Genomic DNA, 27,887 nt, shown 5'->3' with positions numbered 1-27,887 from the left:
CCCAAGCAACGTTCTTTATTCCCATCCAATACTATTCCAAAGGCAATGATGTTCCAGCCCACCACTACAATGTTCCACTAAAGTTGGTCACTTATCCGAACCCACCTTGCTTCCCTACTAATAGTTTGCTGCAGACAAACTGTCCTTCTCCCTTCGCACCAGGCTTTGACCACACCCACACCACGTTCACTCATTACAAAGAGTGGTTCCCACACTCAATCGTTTCCACTTGTAAGAGCCTGCGGTCTGAACTGAACATTTTGACCAATTAATGGCCTCCACACCTTTGCCCGAGTAACAGGGTATAATACAACCCCACAACGTTTATCTCACAATGGTAACTGGTCTCACACCCACTGTTAAAGCTACCAATGGCATTTGGCCAAAGCTTCACAATGTTACCATGCAATGTTCTGAAGGTTCACTCTCCTCTGTTCACTTAGCAACGGTCTCTGGTGACAGGTCACACTGTTACCGCAGCAACAGAGGTTGTGAAAGGAACCGATTAAGAGAGTAATAGAGACCATGAGGAAAATGGGAAAGGAGGAAATTCAAAAGTAGAGGTGCAAAACGGAGAGAGTGTGAAGCACAAAATGGGAAGGGAGAACAGTGAATGAGAGAGAGAGAAAATTGGAGAAAGGGACATTGTGAGAGTTTGAGGGAGAAATGAAAGGAGAGAGAGCAAGGGAGAGAAATGGATTCTGTTGAGGTCAAGTCAGAGTTTGTGATACCAGAGGTGAGACCAAGGACAGAATAAGTGAAAGCCAAACCCTGAGCACTGTTCAGTTCCCGCACCCGCTTCTGTGAAGGCTTCAGGGTGATTCTGTCTCTCTCCAGCTCAGATTTTTTTTCAACACAAAAAAAAGATAAAATATTGTTAGTTCTGCTGCTTGGCACATTTTGTCGGACAATTTTATTTTTTACAACCTTCCGTTACAGATACAGTTCATAAAATGGTGGCTTTTCTCTTTGGCTCCTGTGAGATAAGATTTCACCAGCCAGCATTATCCTCGGTCTGTCACCATAGCAGCCGGTTTCTTCATTGCTGTGAAAACGAACGGAAATGAGTAAATCTTGATTGGGCTAAATAATGAATTTGACTGTTTTATCAATTTGCAGAAAGGGATATTTCAGCACATGCTTCAGCTGTTGTCTGAACTTTGTCTGGGTAACGGCATAAATCGAGGTATTTGTGCAGCAACTGAGGAGCTGCAGCATGAAACCCAACTCTGCCACAAACGGTTCTAGGTACATAGATCTGTACCCAAAATACCACATCCGGATCCATATAGAATATACCATTAACGTTGACCATAAGAGGATAAAATTGGCCGAGATCACAAAAAGTAGAATGATTGATTTTTGTCGGTTTTGCATTTCAGCATCACAATGAATGTTCCCATTAGTGTGAGACCGGAGTCTTTTACGGGCTCTGCTGCTCACTAAAATATATCTGATGGTAAAAACATTAAGCAGCAGAATCAGGAGAAATGGAAGAGCTGGGTTCAGAATATGATGGAGGAACTCGATTGTGACCCAGACAGGAGAGTTTAAAGTGTATATTTTTACAGAACAAAACCAAGGATTGTTCCGCAGCATATATCGACCCGCGAGCATAAAATACCAAAAAACGTTCTTTACACCGCTCAGCACAGTCACTGCTCCTACAACCAAAGTCGCTGTTTTCTCACTGCAATATTTCACTTTCAGCTTCTGGGAACAAATTGCCACGAATCGATCAAATGTGAAAGTGACGGTGAACCAGACAGAGCAGTCAGTAGCTGTATAAAGCAGAGCAGCATGGATATTACATATGGGGATGGACTTCCGGAAATAAAATTGTTCCTGATAAACAATCGGAATGTGTCTCAATATCACATCGAGGATAACAACCAGTAGATCGGCCACTGCCATGGCTGCCAGGTAACGACTGATGCATGCGGACAATCCACAATCTTTATTTATCAGGACAAAGATCGTTACGACGTTAACTGTAAGAAGGCAAACAAAAACAAATTGTGAAGCAGGTGACAATGTGATCAGTTTGAATGAGGACCTCATGAGAGAATCAAATGAGTCACTATTTTGAAAGATTTATTGACATAATAGAAGCTAGTTCCAGAAATGTCATGCAAATCATCAGAAACACTCCCTCCCAAATGCACAGTCATGCATTCATAAGTGCAGATGATATCTAGAAAAGTCCCATGCACTCGGTCACTCACGAGCAGGCAGAGCTCATTTCAACACAGTTCCTAATGTGGAGTCAATGTAAACATTGTCATCCTGAAAGATTTTCTCGCAATTCATTGAAGACAACAGAGTATGGAAATTTCTGTCTTTTAGTTTAAGTTGTGGTCGACACTCTGAGGTGAGGAAATGTAAACGCATGAAAAGCATATTCATCACTTTAACTGCTTGAGTGAACTTCAAAAGAATGCCACGTACCTGAAATTGGATCTCTCCTCTCCAGATCTTATATTTTGTTCAATTAACTGACCTACTACCGTTCACAAAGGATGTCACTTCGAGAATGTTCAAGACATTGTTCCCAACAATTCCCAAATTCAGCAAAATTTCAGTTCCCACAATGAGTAATTTTAAATCGGAAGGAGCAGAGTGTTTTTATTTAATCACTTACGATTAAAGTTCATTATGTGACATTCAGACCTTTCAACCTCCTCTGCTATTCAAACAGATCATGGCGGGTATGACTGTGCCCTGACCTCCATGTTACACGAGCTTTCAGTTATTCAACCCCTTGGCTTCCTATCCATGACCAGGCGAATCTCAGACACGTTTTAACTCGGTTTTCCTCAAGTATGTGTTTGTGAACTATTTTCGACCACAACGGACTCTCCCTACGATCAGTCACGTCAGATTCATATTTTAATGCCATCATAAGCGTACTCTGCACAGAACTTCGAAAAATACATACTTATTTTAACGTTATCAATATCCAATCAAAATTAGTATACCTGGTTCTTTCGCTTGCCTCACTTTATTTTGTTCAGCCAAAGGCAGGCTCTGAAAACTTTTCCAATATGAAATGCAAATTCTAGCCTTTTGTGTCCTCAGCCATTATTTTGAATTTTACCTGCATTGCACCTTCTTCATTGCTATCAAACTTACTTGTTTGTCCTTCATCTTTACCTATTTCTCCCGAAACCAGTTTCATATTCTCCCACTAGATCAATGGAAGGGTTGGTTTGTGATGCAGAGGAAGGTTAACAATGCAGGTTCAATTCCCACAGTGACAAAGTTTACCGCCAAGGATAAGTATTCTCCACCTTGTCAATCGCCCGAGGTGTGGTGGCCCTCAGCTGTCTCTGTTGAGGCAGCAGCCACATGTCCTCTGCAACAATTGAAACATTATTCTATCTCTGCCAACATTTTAAAATTTTATCGACACTATAATTAGTCCATGCCTGCATTCTTTTTTCCAAAGTGAAAGGCCTCACATTTGCTCACATTGAATTTCATCAGCTATTTCCTGGACCACTCTCCTTGACTGTCTAAACCATTCTCCAGCCTGCCCACTTCCTCAGTACGACCTGCCTGTCCACCTATCTTCGCATCATCGGCAAACTTTGCCAGAATGCCCTCAGTCCCTTCATCCAGATCATTAATATATAATGTGAACAACTGCGGTCCCAACACTGAATCCTGCGGGATGTCACCAAATGCCATTCCAAAAAAGAGCCTTTTATCCCAACTCTCTGCCTTCTGTCAGACAGCCAATCCTCAATCCACGCCAAGAGCTCATCTCGAAAGCCATGTGTCCTAACCTTACTCAGCAGCCTCCCATGAGGCACCTTATCAAAGGCCTTTTGGAAGTCTAGATAGATAACATCCATTGGGTTTCCCTGGCCTAAACTACTTGTTACCGCTTCAAAGAATCCTAACAGGTTTGTCAGGCATGACCTCCCCTTGCGAAATCCATGCTGACTTGTTCTAATCTGACCCTGCACTTCCGAGAATTAAGAAATATCATTCTTAACAATGGATTCTCGGGTTTTACCAACAACCGAGGTGAGGCAAAATGGCCGATAATTTTCCATCTTTTGTCTTGATCCTTCCTTAAGCAAGGAGGTTACAACAGCGATTTTCTAATCATCTGGGACTTTCCATGACTCCAGTGACTTTTGGAAGATCACAAACAATGCCTCCGCTATTTCCAGAATTATTGGACGCAGACAATGAAACATCGTTTATCAACAGTGAATTTTAATATTTCCAAATATTGAATGGCATTTGGCATACTCAAACAACTCCATACCATCCATTGACCAATTATTTGGCGGAAAGAACAGTCCAAACATTGAAGGCGGGCTTCAACAAATGTCCTGCATCTTCACCCAAAACCAAACCATCCCATTTTCTGTTCGATTGCAGGAGAAGCTCTTCTGCAATTTCAGGCAGCTGCAGTCAGGAATATAATTCCGCATCACATTATACCTGATATTGCCAGACACAGGTTGAGGTGAATCAGTGGTGGTAGCACCAATGCCTGCAGCATGTCACCTCTAGACAAAAAAGACAGTTTACTTCAGGTGACGAATTTGGTGCTATAACTGCAGGAATAGCCTGGCATGTGTACAAGAGGAGGTCCATGTGAGCTCAGGTCCTGTCATATCTGAATGTCGGATACGTGAGGTGATCCTGAAAAAAGAAGAAAAATCTCAAAACTGCTGCAAAGCAAACTAGATATTAAAAAAAAAATATAGATAACAGGGTGCAGAGCTGGATGAACACAACAGGCCAAGCAGCATCAGAGAAGCAGGAAAGCTGTTGTTTCAGGGATAGACCCTTCTTCTGAAATAAGGAAAGCAAAACATATCTCGCCCATCAGAATAACCAGAAAAACTGTCAGAAATCGTGAGGACTATCTGTCTGTTTAAATTCACGAAAACGTCCAACTCCAAGATGGATGCAGACCTTGTCCCATTACCGCCAGGAAGTCAGGAAAGAATTCTCAGATACTCCAGATGCAAGAGACGAGTTGTGGTCTGATACAGGCTGCCTATTCCTGAGACTGTATCAGAGATATCAGGCCTGGTTCAAAAATATCCCAGGAGACTTCACAAGAGAAAGAACAGGCCTACATCCCCAGAGTTAGATTGCAGCAATATAGTGATTGGTATCAGTTCCAGGGGAATCCCTGGACTATCAGATCCTTGGTCGGAGCTGTTAACCAATCAGGAAGTGTGGTCTGACAAATATAAACAGCCAATTCAGAGATGTCTTAGACTTGGGATTGGCTATGTGCCAGTTTTTCAAAGTAAACATGTTTTGTATATATGTGTGAAGGGTAGCTACATGGCGAGATACCAGCATTGTGCAATTTGTTCAGCTGTCATTCACTGAGATTTCCCTCTCTGGTTCCTTCCTTCGAACTGCATCACCTCACATTTATCAGGTTTAAATTCTATCTGCCATTAACATGTCCATCTGACCATTTCATCTACATCTTCCTGTAACATGAGAAAGTCCACCACACTGCCAACCACGCAGCCATTCATTCTGTTGAACACAACCTGACTTAAAAGAGCCGCACACCCCTCCAAACCGAGGTCAACGTAATGTCTGAATACCACAAATTGTAAGGGGAGGGACAATAATGCACATCAGACTCTGGTCTCCAAACACACAAACCTTCTTCTACCATCACCTTCTGTCTCCTGCCACTGAGACCAATTTAGATGAAAGTTGCCAAGTTGCTTCATACCATGAGATTTTACATTCCTTATTAGTTTTCCATTTGAGGCTTTGTCAAAGGTTTTGCTGACAAACTATGCAGAACAATTCCACTTTGTCATGGCTTTCCTCTGATAAAGTCATGCTGACTGCCCCAGACCAAGCTTCACCTCTCTGAACGGCAATCAATTTTCCATTTCCCTGTTTTCTCGAACTGTTTCCCTGATGCTGATACAATGCAATTTTTGAAATTATTTTGTTATTCATCGTTGAGTTACCTTTACTTTTGTTGCCTATGCCTTGAAATATATATGCATGCTATAAACCTAACAATGCATCTATAACTAACAACAATTGTCTATCTGCCATTAAACCTTACAATGTAATTTTCAAATTCAATGAGGCCAATTTATTCAGAAGTCATGTAAAATTCAAAATATTAAGATCGATATTCCCAAAAGCTCCTTTCCAGTAAGGGTTTCAATTAGCTCTTCAGCTCACACACCAGCAATTCCAAATTAGCCTGAATTCTAGCTCGGTGTTGAACATGATGTTGAACTAAACCGTCTCATATATGTTCATGAAATCTACATTTCATAACATTAGCAATCATTTGCATAATGCAGATTAGGTTCAACTTGATTCCGTCTAATATGATCGAGAGTTGAGACTACATTGCTACATTTGACTCATTTTTTCTAAACGTAACTCTGCTATTACTCTGATCAGATTTTACTATAGTCCCCGAAAGGAGTCATCGAGACAATGAGCCTCAAATGTGTCGGCAGATTATGGAAAGATGCCATCAAATGATGATTGTTGCAGTGGATGACCTTAACTTCGCTAATATTGACCAGAGCTCACTTACAGCAAGATTTGATGGAGCAGAATTTGTTAGTTTCAATCAAGACGGTTTCTTGAAAGACTTTGTGGATTGTATATCTAGACAAGGGCCCTACTGGACCTAAAGCTGGCTAATAGGCCTGACGACATGACTGTCCTTTCAGTCGGAGAGCATTTTGGAAACAGGGATCACTTCGCCTTCTGTTTTATGGCAGCCAAGATAAACTGGAAGACAGGACTCTGTTGTAATGAACTAAATTGGGGAGGACACATTATATCAGTGTGGGGCAACACTTCGGAATTGTTTATTGGGAAGAGTTGTTATCAGGCAAATCCAAAATTTGTATGTGGGAGTTATTTAAAGATATGCTGACAAACGTTCAAGAGCGGCATCTTCCAGCAAGGAGGAAGGACAACAATATCTAAACAAGGAAAATTGGATAAGAAGGGAGGTTAAGAATTCAGTCAGACAGGAGAAAGAATCATTTGTCTGGCTTAGGAAACCAAAATCGGATATGGCCTGTTAGGAATATAAAGAAATCAGGGAAGAACTCAAGCAGGGAATTAGGATAACAAGGCACCATGAAATGACCTTAGCAAAAAAGGTTAAAGAGAATATCAAGGCATTCTAGCCATGCACTCAAAATAACAGCATAGCGAGGGAGAAGATACAATCACTCAGGATATTTGAGAAAACTTGTTCTTGGAGGTCATGTCTTACCATAATGATTGAATTTTTGGAAGATGTGAAAAAGGAGATCAATGAGGGTAGAGCAGTGGATATTGTCTGCAATGATTTTAGTAAGGTGTTCGACAAAGCCCATGATGGTAGGCTAATTCAAATGATTTAGGTGCATGTGATCGATGATGATTTGGCTGCTTGGAATCAGTAAATTCCATATAATACAAAGATTGGGAGAGTTGTGGATAGTACAAAAGGTTGTCAATGGATACAGCTTTGTATAGAACAGTTGAAGAAATGGGCGTAGAAATGTCAGATGGATTTTATTTCATGTAAGTGTGAGGAGTTGCACTCTGGGAGAGAAGTTAAGGAGAAGTAAATAATTAACGGCAGGACCCTGAACATCATAAATGAGCAAAGGGATCTGCAGGGTCAAGTCTATATGTCCTTGAAAGTGGCCACGCAATTCGATATGGTCGGAAAGAAGGCATATGGCTGGTGCCTTTCTTGTTCGGGGAATTGAGTACAAGAGTCAGGATGTCATGTTGCAGCTTCATAAGGATTTGTTCTAGCTGCTATGAGAGTACTGCATCAACTTCTGATCACCACATCACAGGAAGGATGTGGAGTTTTTGGACACGGTGTAGAAGAGTTTTACCAGGATTCTGCATGGGTTAGATGATACTAAATATAATGACAGGCTAGAGAACTCGGTTTGTTTTCTCTGGGGCAGCTTAGGCTGAAAGCAGAGTTGATAGAAATCGATAAGACTTTGAGATCATCAATCGTGTTGACAGTCATAACATTTTTTACCCAAGAGCTGAAACACCTGACATAAGTGGCAGGCATTTAAGGTTGTTCGAAAGGAAACAGTGCAAAGATGTGAGGGGGAGATTTTTTGTTTTAAACAGAGTGGTAGGTGTGTGGTACGTGCTGCCAGAGGAAGGGGTGGAGGCAGATATGATAGGGCCATTTGTAGACTTTTAATTTAGCACAGAGATAAGCAAAGGAATGAAGTGATATGGGCCTAGCACAGACAGAAGGGATTATTTGATTTGGCATCGTGCTCAGCACAGCAGCATGAGCTGAAAGGATGTTGTCTGTGCTGTCCAGTTATTTTTGTTCGACGTTCTATGTCAATGTAACATTTTCACCAGATCTCCCATTATGCTTTTGGAGTTAAAAATGTAAATGATATTTCAACAATGCTACACGTCACTCCAGACAGCTTACACTGCTCTAATCTATATGGTAATCCTACAGCTTGCTGGAAAAGTGTTGTTGTCACCGCACAAGATCTTGCTGAGATCGCATCTGTACAGATTTAATCTCCTCATTGACAAATATATTGTTGCACTAGAAGCAACTCAGATATATCTCCCTCAATTAATTCCTGCAATTAAGTTGTTAATTGATGAGGGAAGGATGCAAGGTTTATCCAATACCCATTGGAGTTTACAGGAATGAAAGATGGCTTTATTTTTGCATAAAACACCGGAACAAATCAGTAGCACAAGCCAATTACAGAGTAAATGGAGGAATCCATTCCACTTCCTGAGCCTGTTGCACAGCAACAACAGAAGGATATTCAGGCCTTTGACTATGTTACATCATAACAGTACGAGGTACTTCAGCACCTCAGCCTGATATACAGATCGAGGAGGAGGCCTATCAGGCCCAAAATCCGACAATACGGGACTCAGAGAAGGCAATGCAGCACCAGCATCTTTTTAGACAACAGCAGGATAAATCCATTCTGATTCTCATTTGTGCAACACAGGAACAGTAAGAGGCCGCAAAGTGACTGGAGATCATTGCAATAGAATAATAACACAACAATTAAAGAAAGGCACAAACTCTTTGAGAACTCTTTATGGAGAAGGAGGTGGAAATTCAACACATGTATCTGTTTTGTGGTACAGGAAAGGACAGGTCACACCATTGATCCCATTTTAGGAATTCAGTATGGTCTGGACAGTCTTGCCTTTACTCTAAGACTTTGAACTCAGGCACTGTTCATGTGAACAACTTCTAACCGTCCACCCTGTCCAGGCCGTTCAGTATTCTGAATGTTTCAATCAGATCCTTCATCAAGCTTCTAAAATTCATCGAATATAGACCCAGAGTCCCCAAATGCTCCTCATTTGCTAAGACTTTCATTTTGGGGATCATCCTCTGGACTGACTCTAGGGCGAGTATCTCACTCCTCAGGTATGAATGCCAAAAATGCTTTCAGTACTCGAAATGGGTCTGACCAGAGCATAACAAATCCTTAGAAGAACATCACTGCCTTTATATTCTAATACTCTCAAAATAAATGCCACCATTGCATTTTATTCTGCTGCCTGACTTTAAAAGCTCACTTCCATAATTAATGTGAACTCATGTAGAAGAACAGAAGTTAAAACAGTGAAAAGGGCTGCAAAGATCTTGGATGAATGGGTATTAGTGCATACATTGAAATCTAATTTCTGGCGCAATCTCATTCTGAATGGATTAGAAATTGGGAAAGAGAGAGATCCTTCAATGGAGAGCAAAAAAAGTAGACCCGGGGAACAATTTACCACAGTGAACCACGGTGTGTGAAAAGAAGCCCAAGGTGGTGGAAAAGAGGTGAAAGATCTCATTTGTTTTCACTTTGATTAGATGAGATACAGAAATCACAACGCCGTTGGTTTATGAGAGGCACTGGGGAAAATGACATGATGGAAGAGGCCAAGCCAGGGGTATTTGTTGAGGATAGTGAAGGAAATGGCAAGAGAAGTCGAAGAACTGCCGGAGAGTGTACAGCCTAGTCAAGAGCTGAAAAGTAAGAAAGTACACAATCTCTTCAAACTCATCAAATGTGTGGGCAAAGTTTCCTCTGGTAGAACAGGAGGCGTAGGTAAATAAGTTAAAATATTGAAAGAGATGGGAGTTGTTCAGCCTCTATTAGTAAAAGATGAAAACATTTGCATCCTTTTGAAATGTTACCAGAAAGAGTGATAATATGTGAAATAAATGGAGAGAAAGTTAATGTTCCGCTGTGTAAGGTAAGGTTATAAAGTCCGATCAAGACTGTGGACGTGTTAGCAGGAGTGATTTGGAGAGTGCCTATTCCAGGAATTCTGTTCGTTCTTGGAAGCACTACAGCCGGAACAAAGTTGGGAGTAATGCCTATTGTAGTGGAGAAGCTGAAAGGAAACTGGAAAAATAAAGAGTGAAAAAGAAAACACCTAAGATTCTTCTGGGCTCTGTGGTGACAAGATTCCACAGTCATAAATTAACACAAAAGAAGGGAGAACAAGGAGGAAAGGTGAAGGAGTTGTGATCCGCTTAGCTGACACTCTGTTTGATGAAATGACAAAGAACAAATCAAAACAAGTGTTTATGGTATGACAGATGAATGGGCTTTCAACAGCAACAGCAACAACAACAACAACAACAAAAGATGAAATGATAAATAAAATTAAATCAGAAAGCCTATTTGGAAAAGGGATCAGAATATATTCCAGAATGTTATGACAGTCAGGATAAAATCATAAAGCAGAAGTGGAAACCGTGGCAGATCGGTGCAGATGGGAAATGGGCGAATTTTCACCAGGTTGTATTGTCAGCAGCATGCAGACAAGAATTAATGCTGATAGCACACAAGTTACCTGTAAGAGGTCGTCTAGGAATGAGGAAAGCTCAGTCAAAGGTGTAGAACCATTTCTATTGGCCTGCATTCCTTAAAGGTGTAGTTGAATTTTGCCATACCTATCATATATCTCAGATGATAGGAAAGCCCACAGGCTGTGTTAAAACTATTACCTTTTGTTCCAATTCCAACATTTCAAGAAGCTTTCATGCGAATTATGATTGATTGTGTAGGCCCCTCCCCAGTATTAAAAGTGGAACCATTATTTGCAAACCATAATGGACGTGTCTGCAAGATTTCCGAGAGCCAATTCCATTACGAATGTCAGGCTGATAAGGTGGGAGGGGTTGCTGTCTTTCTTTACCCGATCTGCACTAAGAGAGATTCCGTCATCCCAATGGTCCAGTTTTGCTGCCAAATTATTTAAGAAGGTCATGGGTAGCTTCTGAATCCTGTACTTTAAATCCAGTGTGTGCCGTCCTGAAAGTCAGGGTGCATTGGAAAGGTGGCATCAGGCCTCAAGGACCATACTGTAGACCTCTAGACAGAATTAACCAAATGTTTGGGATAAAGGTGTCTCAAATAAATGTATATATTTTTTGATATTTGGGATGCTCCAAAGGAATCTACTCAGCTTATCACAGTTGAATTAATATCTGGCCACATAGTAAGAGGAATTTGAAACGAATTAAGGAAAAGTTGATAGATTTGATGTCAGACATCTCACTGTTGGATTTTGTATCTGAGGTGAAAGGAAGATTAACCGGAGTAGATGAATTAGCTAGACAACATTTAAAGGTGGTAGAGCGCAGAACGAAGCCAGAAGCAGGTGAGAAATCTAAAATTCATACGTTCCTGTGGATAAAGTGTAGGTGCTGATTCCAGTGAAAGGAGATGCCTTCAAAGCATTTTTAGTGGTTTAAATGAAATTGAGAGGATGTTAAATAAACTGGATGATCTGGTAATGATGTCCAAATGAAAACAAATCGAATATGTCATTTGAATGTGCTGAAACATTCCCTTGACAGAGAAAGAGAATTGGAGAAAGGGGTATTAGTCACACTCTGATCTCTCAGTATGAGTAATCAAATCCAGATGATTTGGATTTTGACGAGCCTCCAAATAAACTTAATTAAAATGAGCCCTGAAAGAATGGAATATGGTAGTGAGATATCTGTCCCAGGAACAGAGAACTGTAATGAAAGACTTGTTGCAACGCCTTGGGAACCTATGTAGAAATAGAAGAGGGAGGACTATTACTATTGTACATGAGATTGGCATAAGGGATGCTGTTTTGCTAACAAAAACACCCCTTAATCCTCTCAAAGCAGCATAGGCTCAGAAGAAATTGGACGTGAAACTCCAAGAAGATATGCTGATCATGTTCGTTCCCAAGCCTGATGTGACTCAGCAGTTCTGTGTAGATTATCAGAAAGCTCACTCTGTGAAAACATGAGATTCATACCCAATCCCAAGGCCAAACGACTGTGTGGAAAAGGTAGGACAAGCCACTGACATTGCAAATCTGTACTTGCTGCATGGTTATTGATAAGTACCTTCATCAGAGAGAGGTAAAAAGAAGTTTCTACTTCTGTCACTCCAAATGGGCTATAAGAATTTAACGAAATGCCCTTTGGAATGAAAAATGCAACAATCAATTTTCAAAGACTTTTGAAAGGAGTTGTGGCGGGATTGACAAATGTACTGTCTACATAGATGAAGTCGTGATCTTTTAGCATTTGCGCAAACCTCATATGAAGCATTTGGCAAAGATCTTTGAGAGAGTACGGAAGACAAAGTTGGTCATAAATTTGTCAAAAACAGAATTCATGAACGCAGAAGTGATGTTCTTTGGTCACAACACCAGACACGGATTGATGATACTGAAAAATGTGAAGTCTAAGGCCATTGAGGAATTTCTAAGTCCACCTATGAAGAAGGAAGTACTACGGTGGATTCTACACTGAAATTGTACCAAATTGTAGTTACCTAGTGGCACCACTGACGTACTTATTAAAAAGATATGAAATTTTGGAAGACAGAACAATGCCAGGAGACAGTTGTGAATTTAAAATCTGTGTTAAAGCCCGCACCAGTTTTAGCCCCACCAAACATCTCGAAACACTTTAAAGTCCCATTGGTGTAATTGAAAGGCCAGTTGGTTATTTTTCAGGGAAACCCAGTACTCACAAGAAAAGATATTCAACCATTGAGAGGGAGTTATTGAGTTTGATACTGACCTTACAACATTTTAATGTTTACGTTGCAAATAGTATCTCAGAGATGATTGTGTAGACCGATTACAATTAAATGGTGCTTTTTGTGAAGATCTAAGGGTGAGGATATCAGATTATTTTGTTGGAGTCTTACGTTACAAACATTTAATTTACATTTTGCTGTGGGTGATGAAAATGTTGTTGCAGATGTTTCATCACAGATTGAAAAGAAAATGTGCATATAAGTTCAAATGGTGTTCAATGTTAAATGTATATGGAATTAATATAAAATGTATAACTCTAGGTTAGTGAACTGTGGGTCAAGTAATATAGTGGCGTTGAGGTTTAAACAGAAATCTTTTCATAATTTTTTTTTTCTTTTTCTCCAAACTTTGGGGGAGAGGGCTGTGAAGTTAATAGACTACTTATGGCTCAGAAGGCAGAACGTCAGAAACAAATATTTTAAAACTGTTGATGTTTGTAAAAGGATAGAACGGAAGACCATGCATGGTCTCTTTGAAAGATGATATGCTTTTTCTTGGCTCGCAGATAAAATAAAATGTTCTGTGAGCAGTTTCTAGGGTTGCAGGTGCACCGAGAATCTGGATTATAACATTTGTATCAAAAGGTTGTACTGTTAACAGGCAAAGCAACAATTTTATAAAGACAACCATATCAAATTTTACCAGTTAATTGAAAGCAAACCGTTAGATACTAAAAACCAACTTAATTTAAATCTGATGGTTTTGACAACATAGGCATAATCCTCTTGTAAAAATTAGATAAGTCATCAAAGGTATAAAAGATATGGGCATTTTGAAAATCGGGACAGAACCAACTGCCATCTGATAAGATATCAGCACGCACAGCTCTTAGAGAAAGCAGCATCTAATTAATAACGGTATGCTGGGCATTTTTAGCTAATATTATGGACAGAAAAATTCACTTCGGTTATTCATCATTGAATCCCTACAGTGTGGAAAAAGGCCCTTCGGTTAACACGTCTACACTGGCTCTCAGAGCACTCATCCAAACCCATCCCCTCTATAACCCATATATCCTTGAACACTGCAGGCATTTTATCATGAACAATCCAGCTCGCCTGCACATCTTTGGACTGCGGAAGAAAACCTGAACACCCTGAGGAAATGCACGGAGGCCTGGGGAGAATGTGCAAACTCCATACAGACTGTTGCTCGAGGGTGGAATCAAACCACGGTCCCTGGCACTGGAAGGCAGCAGTGCTAAACCACTGTGCCACCCTATTCCTGATAGACGATCAATGAACAAAGCAAAGAAAATCCCAAAAGACATAACCTGGCTGTATTTTGTTGAGAGAAGAGGAACTTACATTTATTGGAACAGCATGCCATTAGAATTTTGTTTTGTTTGGTTATTATTGGTACTTAGACGGGAATTGTTTGGTTTGTTAGTAGTTCAGTTAATTGTTTTACTGTTGGCTTGGCGTTTTCTCTTCTACTGAAACGACCCCCAGCATTTCCACTAACTGTCCAATGGCAGAATGAATTCAAATAGCACTTAACTACAACTAGGAAACATTGCCTGAAATAATAATAATTGAGGGAATTCTTCATATCACTGAACACGTAGTCAGCATGGAGCGACTAACACAAGGGTTCAGTGGACAGGCACAGAACAAGTTTCAAAGATTGTACATCAAGCCTCACAAATCTGCTACAACCCCCGTCCAACATGAAGCATTGTGCAGAACATTAAGAAGTTAAAGAAACCACAAGCTACGTTTTGTTGAAATTGTTTCTGAGGTTTTTAACATGGAGCCTGATGATCCAAGGTGACCAACTCTCAAGGGCAGTGAAAGATACAGGACAGCTATTCTCAATAAAATTATACAATAACCTAAGGACAACAGATTGAAGTTAAAAAGTAATAGATATAAGAATTGTATTTGTTGAAGTGGTCAGCAATTGGAGGGTTGAATATTAAGAATGAGGAGATAAAACACAAGGAATTGCCAGGCCTCCAGAAATGATTGGACATCTCACAATATGAGTACACTTCAATAAATCAAACCAGTCACCACAAACCCAGATAGGATGCCTGGTCAGCATCAAGCACTGTGCAGATCAGGACATTGCACAGACCAATACAACAGATGCTGTGCCCAGAGTGGAACACAGAGTAGCCAATATAACACATTAATCTCGAAACACAGACTAGAGATCTGTCAAGCTAGGAGAAATGTGCACGCTACGTTGGTGCAGTGATTTATAAACTAGGATTAAATATCTGTCCACCTTGTAGACTTGTGCATGCCACACCAGTGAATTGATCTATTAACCTAGACTAATTCTGTTCAGTATGCATACCTGGACAGATCATGTCAGTGCCTTGACCTATCAAGCTGAACTACATCTGCCCGGCAGGGGGAGAGGAGCAGCCCAAACCAATGCATCGATCTATAAACCCAGGTCAAATATCTGTCAGCGTGGGGAGCTGTGTATATCACACCACTGCATTGATGTATAAACCCAGAACATTACCTGGGTCATGGTAATAAAATGTGAGGCTGGATGAACACAGCAGGTCAAGCAGCATCTCAGGAGCACAAAAGCTGACGTTTCAGGCCTAGACCCTTCATCTCTGATGAAGGGTCTAGGCCCGAAACGTCAGCTTTTGTGCACCTGAGATGCTGCTTGACCTGCTGTGTTCATCCAGCCTCACATTTTATTATCTTGGAATTCTCCAGCATCTGCAGTTCCCAGATTCTCTGATACTACATTACCTGGGTCTCTGGATTAACGGGCAGCGATAATATCACTCTGTCATCACCTCTCCATGGGGAAATGGAAGGGGTTTGGGTTACAGATAGAGAGGAGAGCTTGAGAGACAATATTATGGAAAGACATGTTCAAATGTTTCAGAATACTGAAATGAAGATATTTAATAACATTTCATAATATGGGCCATATTTCAAGACTGGTACCTGCACAAGGAGTGAATTCAGATATTGGAGAGTTTCGGATCCACATTGTTTCAGTACATTTGCAAGTGGGAATGGAGACTGCAGAGTTTTCGACACTTTGGCCTGAATGTAACAATTATTTATTTAATTTCTAACTACAAATTCCATTGAGTTTGACACATGGGATCATGTGCATTCACCTAAGATAATTTTCTGTTGTTATTTCATCAAACTATTCTTATTAACTTTCTACATCATCCCATGCAATGACGGGCCCTTCTTATTCCGTTCCAGCTCGAATCTCCATATGGTTGGAGGTGCTCACCATCGCCCAAATGCCATGAATATTCCATGACCCCGGCTTTAATGCCATCTCTAAAAGACTAATGGGCGCACGGTTAAGCTTCCTCAGTTAGGGGCTCCCCTGAAATGTTTGCCCTTAGCATGTCGGTTAAGAGCCAATTGCACCATATTTGAAGGTCCTGGTGGATGGGCGAGTGCAGAGAAGGAGCATTGTCTTTCCAGAGAAGGCCATGCTACCAGACTCACAGAGAATGCTCTGAAATCACCACCTAGGACACTGCGGTCACAGCTGCCTGAAGAAATGTCCCAAAATCTAGAACAACGTCAATAACCGTGCCGTTTCTGCCAGGGTAAGTGTTGTCGACTTGTCCTTTTTCCTCCACACTGACTGTATACCTGTTCCAGCACTTACTTCTAAACAAGGCTCGTTCCCCATCACTGTCACTGTTGCATTCATCACCTTCCGTCACTCAGTCTCTTTCTCTTTCTCAGATTCACAATACCTGTACACTCTCAGCACTGAATGAATTAAGCACTGTCTGCTGACACTGTCTTGACACCTCAGCATTTTCCCATCACATACACCAGCAGTATTGAAATATATTTCTGTTTCTCCCACTCTCACTTTCCACCTCCTCTTCTCTCACTCAAATAACAAGAGCTTGTCCTGGAAGAGAAAACGCCAAGCCAACTGGTGGAGTAAATGACATCTGTTTCCTTCACTCAATCCGCAATTCCGAGAGGACCTTAGAATAAGCCAGAGAGGACAGGGTTGACTTGTGTGGAGATTCTGAAACATACAAGATCCACTGAACGAGTAAGAAGCAATGTTTAGTGAAGGGAAATTCTCTTTGAACTCAGTATCAAATCTGTTTTCACTTGGCTCAGCTCAGTTGCTGTGGCCCTGAAACAAACTCTTTTTTTGAGTCAAGCTGGTAAAAATGGAATCACAGGATCTCAGAGGGCAGAGGTTGGGGTCATAATTTTTCTGAAGAAGGGTCTAGGCCCAAAACATCAGCTTTCCTGCTCCTCTGATGCTGCTTGTCCTGCTGTGTTCATCCAGCTCTACGCCTTGTTATCTTGGCTTCATGAAGTATTGTTTCCACCACCACCCAGATTCTCCCGCCTGCACTTATTCCTTCAAAACCTCAAATAATGAAATTAATCTGATCCATTTACTGCTCCCCTAACTTGCCCTGACGTCTTCAACAATCTGTGCTCATGTATACCAGCCCTCTGTTCCTGCACTACCTTTATAATGGTGCAGCCTTTTTTAATTTGTCTTTCAATGTTCATTGCTTCTGTGGCAGAACCAGCTAAGGCGCTGTATTTAGGCTACAGTCGCTTAGGAGATGTGGATCGAATGCTTACAATGGGTGAATTTGCCTTAAGAGGTGGCACGGTGGCTCACTGGTTCATACTACTGCCTCGTCGTGGCAATGATCCGGGTTTAATTTGTCCCTCAGACGACTGTCTATGTGGAATTTGCAGGTACTGTCCTCTGTCTGCATGGGTTTCTTCTGTATGCTCTGGTTTCCTCCTAGAGTCTAAAAATGTCATGATCCGTGGATTGGCTGTGATAAACTGCCCATAGTGTCTAGGGATGTGTATGTACGGTGGGTTGGCCATGGAAAAAGCAGGCTTACAGTTAGGGGTGTAAGTCTGTGTGTGATGCTATTTTGAGCATTTGTGTCGATTCGATAGGGCAATTGGACTGCTTCCTCACTAGAAGATTTCTATAATTCACTGTATTAATCCTCATCGGCCATTTTTTTCTGAACACTACACCAAACCTTCCACATCGAATTGGTATTCTATACCGTCTTACACATAACTTACAATTATTTTCAGGTTTGGCGTTATATATAAACATAAAACTTGTCATAGAAACACACTTCACAGCGAACAAATGAAATCTGAGCAAATTCTCACATGTGAGCAAGTAAAATATAGATTCACTCCCCAAGGAGAGACTAAAACATTGACACAAGTCATGACTAACTGCCAACTGAACAACAGATAATTTCTGGTCAAGATGGCAGCAAAGGAGGACATTCCAGGTGCAGATACTCCTTTGTTTATTTCCTTTATTCTGCTTTTCCCCTTTTTTGGTCTTTTCTCCTGAGGTAGAGCGAGCTGGAGGCACAGAGCGGAGCAGGCTGGAAACCCGAGAGGAGTGAATAGAGAATGGAGACGGCCAGCATAAACTCGTAGGCTGGTACCAAGGTCAGTGCAGACCTTCCTCCCCCTACCTATTATTGGAACAGCTAAATTATTTAGTGACATCCAAATCAGAACCAATTAACATTAATATTTTGTTAAATGGCCACTCAGATCCTGTGAAAGTCAATACTGGTGCAGCTATATCCGTGTTTTCAGAATTGGTCTTTATCGAGCTACTCTCAGGGCTCCAACCCTTAAGTTTGTACAAGACCTCAGCTAGACTGACAACATACACGGGGAACAGTTATTGAACAAGGGTACAACTTCGGTTCTGGCCTTGTATGAAAATAAGTTGCTGTCTTTATCACTGATAGGATCAAAGTCTCGGTCCAAACCCATTGGGGTGGAATTGGTGATGAAAGATTTGGCTGAAGCAGCTCAACATTTTTTGTTTGGAAACTACCTGCCTCAGTGAAGTCCTAGTGAAATACCCAGGAAGTTTTCAGGATGGGTTTGCGGCGAGAAGAGGGGCGAAATCACTTTACATGTTTATCAGCAAAAATTCAGAGATTTTTCAAGGCCCACCGGTGCCATTTATCTTGAAGGCAAAAGTTGAGGTGAAAATCAGGAGGCTAGAGATGAGAAATTATCAAACTTTCACAGTTTTTAGAATGTGACAGTGCCATTCTTACCCATTATGAAGCCTAACAGCTCAATTCACCTCTGTGGGGATTTTTAGAAAATGGCAAACCACTTCTCACAGCTGGATAAATAGTCAATCCATCACACAAGGACTTGTATGCAAAGTTGGCGCAAGGGGAGGGAGGGGCTAACCTTCGCAATGTTGGACAGGAGCCACACATGCCTGCAATAGTGAGAGGAAGAGGAGTCCCAGACGTACGCTGCAATGAGTACACATAAAAGTTTATCTCGATATACAAGATTGTCATTTGAGATATCATCAGCCTCCACCACTGGATGGTGGGGTGTGGCAGGGTGATAAACAGCAGCAGGGATGCCAATACCGGCCAATTGCCTCCTCTAAGCAAGGGAGGCAATTTAATTCAGGGATGAAGTTTTGAGCCAGAACCATGGAAATTGCCCTGCGTAGATACAAGGTGAGATTGATGCGAGGTCAAACCTCATCACTTAAAAAGATCAGGCAGGTGAAAGCGTACAGATAAAACATGTGAATCACCTAAACGCTGTTATCTTACCGACGAGACAGGAGCAGGATATTTTTGGCCCTTCAAAACATCCAGGAGTCCTGTCAAAAACCTGAGGTTCTCCGCTCCATCTAGTGTAGAGCAAATCTAAGATTGTGAGATGGATGCAACCTCGATATCATTACAGGCTGTAGAAGAGGAGGAAAATCTCTTGAGATGGTCCAAATGCAAGAGGTTGTCTATAGCCCGGTACATTATACCATGTCAACGTTCGAATTGGAGGAACCAGGCTCGGGATGAAAATGTGAGATAACAAAGTGTGGAACTGGATGAACACAGCAGGCCAAGCAGCATCTCAAGAGCACAAAAGCAGACGTGTTGGGCCGAGAACCTTCATCAGAAAAGGGGGATGGGGAGAAATAAAAAGTTCACCTGGACCATCTCAAACACATCCCTCACCTTTCTGGACCTCTCTGTCTCCACCTCAGGCAACCACCTAGAAACCGATATCCATTTTAAGCCCACCAACTCCCACAGCTACCTAGAATGCACCTCCAACCACCCAGCTTCCTGCAAAATTCCATCCCCTATTCCCAATTCCTTCGCCACTGCCACATCTGCTCCCAGGGTGAGACGTTCCACACTTGTACATCTCAGATGTCCTCGTTCTTCAAGGACCACAACTTTTGCATCCACCCACCTCCCCCCACCCCCACCCCGGCAGTGGTTGAGAATGCCCTTGACCATGTCTCCCGCATTTCCCACAATTCATCCCTCACAACCCTTCCAAACAATATTCACCGAAACAGAATCCCGCTTGTCCTCACGTACCACCCCACCAACCACCGGAAACAACACATCACCCTCTGACAATTCCGCCATCTGCAATCTGGCCCCACCACCAAAGACCACACTCTCCATGACTCCCTTGTCCACTCCACACTCCCCTCCAATCCCACCACACCCAACACTTTCCTCGACAACCGCAGGAAGTGCTACACTTGCCCCCACACCTCCTCCTTCACCCACCTCACAGGACCCAACAAGACTTTACATATCAAGCAGATGTTCACTTGCACATCTGCCAATGTTGAATACTGCATCCGCTGTAGCCCTTGGGGCTTCCTCCACATCAGGGAGACCAAGCGGGAGCTTGGGAACTGCTTTGCAGAACACCTACACATGGTTCGCATGAACAACTGCACCTCCCAGTTGCGAACTATTTCAAGTCCCCCTCGCATTCCTTAGATGACATGTCTATGATGGGCCTCCTGCAGTGCCACGATGATGCCACCCGATGCCACAGCAACTAATATTCCGTTTGGGAACCCTGCAGCCCAATGATATCAATTTGGATTTCACAAGCTTCAAAATCTCCCCTCCCACAACTGCATCCAAAAATCAGCCCTGCTCGTTCCTACCTCCCCAACCTGTTCTCCCACACCTCCATTTCCAAACGACCAACCTCATCCTGCCGCCTTTTCACGTCCGTCCTCCCAGGGATGACCTTTCCCATCCCTACCTCCCCACCTATACTCACCTCTACAACTCCATCCCCGCCCCTTTAACTGTTCTGCCTTCTCTCCACCTATCTTCTCCTCTATCCATCTTTGATCCAACTCCCCCATCTCCCTATTTATTCCAGAACCCTCCCCCCATCCCCCTTTTCTGATGAAGGGTCTTGGCCCAAAACGTCAGCTTTTGTGCTCCTAAGATGCTGCTTGGCCTGCTGTTTTCATCCAGCTCCACACTTTGTTATCTCGGATTCTCCAGCATCTGCAGTTCCCATTATTTCAGGATGAGAATGTCTTAGGATAAGCTCTAACGCCTATATATGTGATTTAATGGGGGAATGGACATAGTGATTAGAACAATGTTGGTGTTGTTGAATATGAGGTCGGTTATTAAACTGGGCCAATCAGGAAAAACCTGGCTAACCAATGGAACTAGGAGATTTGATCTCCTCAGTTCGGACTACTTAATCCAAACTCGAGTAACTAAAGACGTTGTGATGGGATACCAGACTCTGTGCCATTATTTCAGTGCCCGAATGAATGAATTGTCACCTGGGCCATTGAAAGAAGAATGAGTGGCAATTGTCGGGCCCCAGCAGAGATATTTATAACATCAACAGCCATGGGTGAGATCCCGGAAAACGAGATGATGAAAAACGCTGTGACATTATTGAAGAGAGGCGGCGAGATTGTTTAAGATGCTGTAATATTTTTTAAAAACTAGCGAACTAAAGACCGGTGAACCTGATTACATTGGTGGTTAAGTTGTGGGAAGGAATTCTGAGAGACGGCATCTTGATTCACTTGGAAAGTCATTGAATGACTTGGGAGAGTTAGCGTGCATTTGTGCATAGGAAATCATATCTCATAAACATGAGAGATTTTGAGGCTCTGGTCAAGAAAATAGATGAAGAAAAAGCAATAGATGTTTGCTGGTGGACATGAGCAAGGCGTTCTATGGGGATCCTCGTGGCAGGCAAGTCAGTAAGGTTGGATAAAATAGGATTAGGAAGAGTTAGTCAAGTGGATGCAGACTTGGCTTGAAAGTAATAAACAGAAAGTGGTGGAAGAAATTTGAAAGAGGCCTGTGAACAGCAGCGTGCCACATGGCTCAGCGGTGCATCAGCAGTTGATCTTTGCTTATATAAATGATTTGGATGAGAATACAAATGACATGGCTGATAAGTTTGCAGATGACACCAAAATTGCTTGTATGTTAGACAATGAAGAAGGTTAACTCAGTGGACAAAGAGATATTGATGAACTGAGCAAGTTGGCTGAGGCATGGTAGATGGGTTTTCATGCCAACAAATGTGATTTGTTGCATTTTGTACAGCAAACCACATCACAATTTACACAGTTAGTAGTAGGTCCCAATGGATTGTTGGCAAACAAATAGACCGTGGGGTGCAAGTACATAGTTCTTTGAAAGTGGAATCAGAAGTAGACAGTGCAGTGAAGAAGACATTAGGCATGCTTCCCTTCCTCCATCACAGCATTGACTGCAGGCATCGGACGTTGGTTTACGGCTGTTGAAGTCAATGGTTAGGCTTCAGTTGGAGCACTGCATACAATTCTGTTGCCTTACCTTCAGAAAGATGTTCTTAAACTGGAAAGGGTGCAAAACTGTTTTATATAATGTTACCAAGTCTGAAAACTTTGTGTTATATGGTTAGAAACATTGAAAACTAGACATATAGAAGACAGAAGCAGGTGGATGCAATTAGGATCTTCGAGGCTGCTTCGCCATTCATGCCTGATCATCCAACTCAATATTCCAATCCTGCTTTTGCACCATTACTTTTGATTTCATTCGCACCAAGTGGTATATCTAGCTGTCTCTTGAATACGTTCAATTTTATGGCATCAACTACTTTCTTTGGTAGTGAATTCCACAGGATCACCTCCATTTGGGTGAAGAAATGTCTCCACATCTCTGTCCTAAGTGATCTATCCAGAATCCTCAGGCTGTGACCATTGGTTCTGGACACACCTATCATTAGGAACATCCTCCTGTATCTGCACTGTCTCATCCTGTTAAAATTTTATCAGTGTCAGTGAGGTCCCTACCATTTGTCCGAACTACATCAAAGACTATTCTAACGTAATCAATCTCTCCTCATAGGTAAGTCCCGGAATCAGCCTTATAAATATTCTCTGTACCCACTTGAGAGCAAAAGCACCGTTCCTGACAGAAGGAGACTACAACTGCAACAGTATTATTGATATCCCTTCACAAAGGCCCCGTATAACGACAACAATGCATCCCTGCTTCTGTACTCAGAACGTCTCGCAATGAAGGCCAACATACCGTTTGGCTTATTTACCAACAACTCCACTTGCATGCTAACCTTCAGCGAATGATGCACAAGGACACCCTCGTCTCGGAGCACACTCCCCTCTCCCAATTTACTGCCATTCAGGTGGATATCCTGGGACATATTCCCTCTTGCATAAAAGGTTGATGAGTGACCTTATCGACTTTAAAGATTTATAACAGCATGAGAGGCATCGTTAAAGTGCAGAGTCAAGGTCTTTGCCTGAGAGCAGAGGATCCCACAGCTGGACTACATGAGTTTGAAGTGAGAGAATAAAATTTCAAAATGAACCGAAGGGGCAACTTTTTTCATCAAGAGTGTGGTGGGTATTTGGATTGAACAATCAGAGGCAGTAATAGAGGTGAAACAGTTTCAACATTTAAGTGGCATTTGGACAGGTATATGGATAGAAAGTGTTTCTGAAAATAATGGCCAAGGGCAGGCAGATGGGACTGGTTCAGTTGAAGAAGACTTGTTGGCCTGCACGAGTTGGGGCATAGCGATTGTTTCCATATTAAATAGCTCTAAGACTCTGTCATTCAATAAGTCCTGCTTGATGGCTAATTATTCATAAATCTCAGTTCATTTGCAGGTAGATACTCCTCTTTGAATACTTTCAATGTTCTATCCTCTCTACCATTCTCGATTAGAGAATTCTTCAAAGTCATTGCACTCCATCTGAGAAAACATTCCCCACACACGCTATGACCTGTTAACAATAACTAAAGAAGGGAACACATGGGCTAAATTGGCTGGCAATGTTTGAGTGAGGATGGCATCAAGGAACGCAAACAGAAGTGAACTTAATAGGAATGGGTTATAAACGCTTTGCTGGTTGGATTCATTTATAACAAAAAAGGAAGATGTCTGTGGTTGGTGGATGTCAATCATGTCAATCATGGGGCATCTTTGCAGGAGATCCTTAGGGTAGCCTCCTCAGCACAACAATCATTAGCTGCCTCATCAATGGTGTTACCGCGTCATGAGGTCAGAAGGGGAGATGTTCAAAGCAGATTACAATGATCAGAACAATTTGTCACCCCTCCCTCCTGAAGCTGTCTATGTCCATGTGCAGCAAGACCTGGAAAGTATTCAAGCTTGTGCTGTTAAATCGTCAGCAATAGTACTGCCAGACACTGCGTATATCCACTGTTAAAACGAGGAGCTCATTCAGCACCTCATCTGGTTTCACAGGAATATGAGGAAACGATTCAGCACATCAAAGCTTTTGGGTAAGAAGAGGGTTCGCCCATTCAGTAATTCGTGCGTATTCCACAGAAAGTTTCAAAACAATTGCCTCTTAGTTCTTCATAGTGCTACAGATTAAACATTCAATTTCCTTACATTCCCCTCATGGTACGGTCAGTACAGGGATGAGGCAAGTAAAACCTCTTTGTATTCTCTCCGAGCCAAGGAAATCGTCCCTTACAAAGTGCACTAAATATGGACAGAACATAACAATACTCTCCCAGTAAAACTTTCAGTGTTGATCACAATGCTTCCTTTTCCATCACATTCCTCCTCTCCAGTTCTTTCTTTTGGATTAATGCAAGCGTCCTTCAATTAAAAGATTCTTGCATCATTTTCTGTATCTCTGCACCAGTAAAGCCAACAGAAGAGGTGATATCTTTTGATGATCATGCTCAGCGGACATGCACAGTTATAAATAAATCTGCAGGATTATGAGAAAGCCATTCAGCCCATCGAAAGTATTGGACAAGAAGAGGGATAGTCACAATGAGTTTTTTTTACACAGCAATGAGAGATCTCAAATATGTCATTCAACCTGTCCCATGGATTAAGAAGAGACCTTTCAAACCTTCAAGTCACTTGTACTGGGGTAAGAGCAGGTTCCTGACACTGCAACATGATGAGCAAATGGAGAAGAGGTAACACACGTAAATTGTTCCTGTTTGTTACTCATGGCTCCATTGCCTTTTGTGCACACGTGAAACTTTAATATCATTCGCTAAGAGTGAGAGGTCAAATGTTTTGTTTCACGGCTCAAGAAGACACTTGATATCTGAGATGACAAACTCGAGTTCTCTATGAAGATCAGAATCTGGTGGGAATAGCTTGCTGTTTCAGAATGAGAGTATTGTGGCAACTGTCGGGATTGTGAACAACATGAAGTTCAGTGCAGGGCCACAAACTATTTAGAGAGAGAGCCATCATTCTGAGCCTGGGTGGCTCTCAATCAACATTGGGAATTAGCGAATGCACATAAACGATTGTAAATTCTATATCCTGGTTACAAACAGAGAACTTATCACACTATCTCGGTTTGTTTTGGACTTCGTGCAAGATTGTCCATAACAGTCAGGTTTCAAAGCAATCACCTTTTATTCCCTCACCATCTAAACGCTGAGATTTTTCACTCATTCTTCTTGCTGCTATCATCCATTGGAATAGCTTGCTGAAAGTCATTTTTTCTCGCTCCAGGCCAAAGATTGTTTTTCCTTGCAAAAGCGACTGAATCTGTTCACAATACCACAAGTACTTTGTCAACAAGTTTTTCAATGTTATTATAATACTCCCTTTTCCATCAAGTTACTCATCTCCAGTTTTTTCCTTTTGCTTAGAATCTTATTACCTCTCTACACACTGATTTGACTGGACTATAAGCATTCCTTGCACCATTTTCTTTGCCACTGCATCAATATAGCTGGCATGAAAGTTGACATCCTAAGACGATCACGCTCGGGACAGGGACACAAAGAGAAAGAAATCCAACTGGAAAAGGGAATTTTCACATAACTGAATGGAAGTGGCTCATCAGGTTTGGGAAACAGACAAAGGAAGGGGTCTAGAGATAATGGGAACTGCAGATGCTGGAGAATCCAAGACAACAAAATGTGAGGCTGGATGAACACAGCAGGCCAAGCAGCATCTCAGGAGCACAAAAGCTGACGTTTCGGGAAGGGGTCTATCTTTATTTGGTTATGCTTTTATAGGCTGTGTGCATTCTTGTTAGTGCCAGCATCTTACACCAATCCTGACATTTTTCTTGAACTGGGTACATTGCTTGGCTGCTCAACAGGGCAGTAAAGAGTAAAATGCATTGGTGTGGGTCTGCGGGTCACACGGAGACTTGACAGGGGGACCATGGCTTCTTGCCTTCATTGAAAAGCCTGAGTAAAACAGATGCCAATTTACAGCATATGATGATTGTTTCATGGTCTCGATTTAAACTTCACTAATTCCATTCATGGGATATGGACTAATGACCCAGCATTATTCTCCTGGACTTGAATATTACTCAACAATGTCCTGACCAGGATGCAATACTCTCCCCATCTGGCAAATGCCACAGAAAGGAGAAAGAGTTCCCACTTTAGGTGTAATTGTGTTTTTTTTTAAGTAGGAGTGTAGTAAAAATAAGTTTCCCACATTTGAACCTAGATTTAACATTCACAAGCGTGATGATTTATTTGGAAGCTGCACCACGTTGAGGTGAAGGCAGCAATATTATGACGGTGATGCTTGCGATGATTTGGATGTTCGTAGAGGTGCAAGGTAAAAAATTGGTTGTGAACAGCCTGATTCATCATCTGGTATTGGTGAAAGAGGGGTTTACACTCAGTCATTAGTAATTAGTAATTTACAGTTTGTATTTTGTAATTTTCAAGGAATTCCACTTTTGTTTGGAATTGAAAAATCTTCACAAAATGTAAAAATTATGAGCAGCAATTAATTTCAAACGGTTGACTTACCAGGAACACCAACAATAGCGAGGATTGGATAGTATCCACCTTGAATAACCCAGAATACATATTTTATCCGCGATGCCAATGTTAGCCCATTCAGAGAAAGCCAGAAAAGACCCTCGGAAATACTCCTATCTGTTGGTGTAAAAGCCCAGCCTATTGTTCCCAGATACTGACACCTTGTTGTAACATTCCAGTGTATTGCTTTCAGATTCTGCTCCATTGCTTTAATATTCCAATCTAAACTTCTCAAATTCTGATCTCTACTCCCCTCTGTCTGGAGCTGCTGATACGTGCAGGGTCCCAGTCATACCATGGGATAACATGTTGCACGAAGTTCCTTATTAGAAGAGAAGAAAAAGCCCTCCAGTGACAGATTCAGAATCCATGGAGACCAGCATTAATTGTGGTTACTAAACAAACAGGTTTAATAAACCCCAGATAACAAAGCATGGAGCTGGATGAACACAGCAGGCCAAACAACATCTCAGGAGCACAAAAGCTGACGTGTTAGGCCTAGACCCTATCTCGGATTCTCCAGCATCTGCAGTTCCCATTATCTCAGGTTTAATAAACGCTGTTTGATTGAAAACTTTCCCTTAACATTTAAAATAAGGTAGAAAATTTACACACTCTGTGTGGATAAATAAAGGCCATTGTCGGAAGCAATGTTGGAAATTGTGTATACCATTCAAACTGCCTGAGATCTGAGACT

At 41.8% G+C, this 27,887-nt stretch overlaps 1 protein-coding gene across 1 annotated transcript; it reads right to left on the bottom strand.

Moving 5' to 3' along the window:
- Positions 1–1,423: 1,423 nt before the first annotated feature.
- LOC132206796 (probable G-protein coupled receptor 139) lies at positions 1,424–27,474 on the bottom strand. The gene is made up of 3 exons (XM_059641841.1): positions 27,179–27,474; positions 1,705–1,991; positions 1,424–1,453 (listed from the first exon to the last, which is right to left on the bottom strand). Exons 1-3 carry the CDS (start codon positions 27,393–27,395, stop codon positions 1,424–1,426), a joined length of 534 nt encoding a protein of 177 aa, XP_059497824.1. The 5' UTR covers positions 27,396–27,474.
- Between the last annotated feature and the right edge of the window lie 413 nt (positions 27,475–27,887).

The sequence above is a fragment of the Stegostoma tigrinum genome, chromosome 43, assembly GCF_030684315.1.
Source record: "Stegostoma tigrinum isolate sSteTig4 chromosome 43, sSteTig4.hap1, whole genome shotgun sequence".
Taxonomy (NCBI): domain Eukaryota; kingdom Metazoa; phylum Chordata; class Chondrichthyes; order Orectolobiformes; family Stegostomatidae; genus Stegostoma; species Stegostoma tigrinum.
Note: the sequence above shows the minus strand (reverse complement) of the source record. Positions and strands in the feature narration are given on the sequence as shown.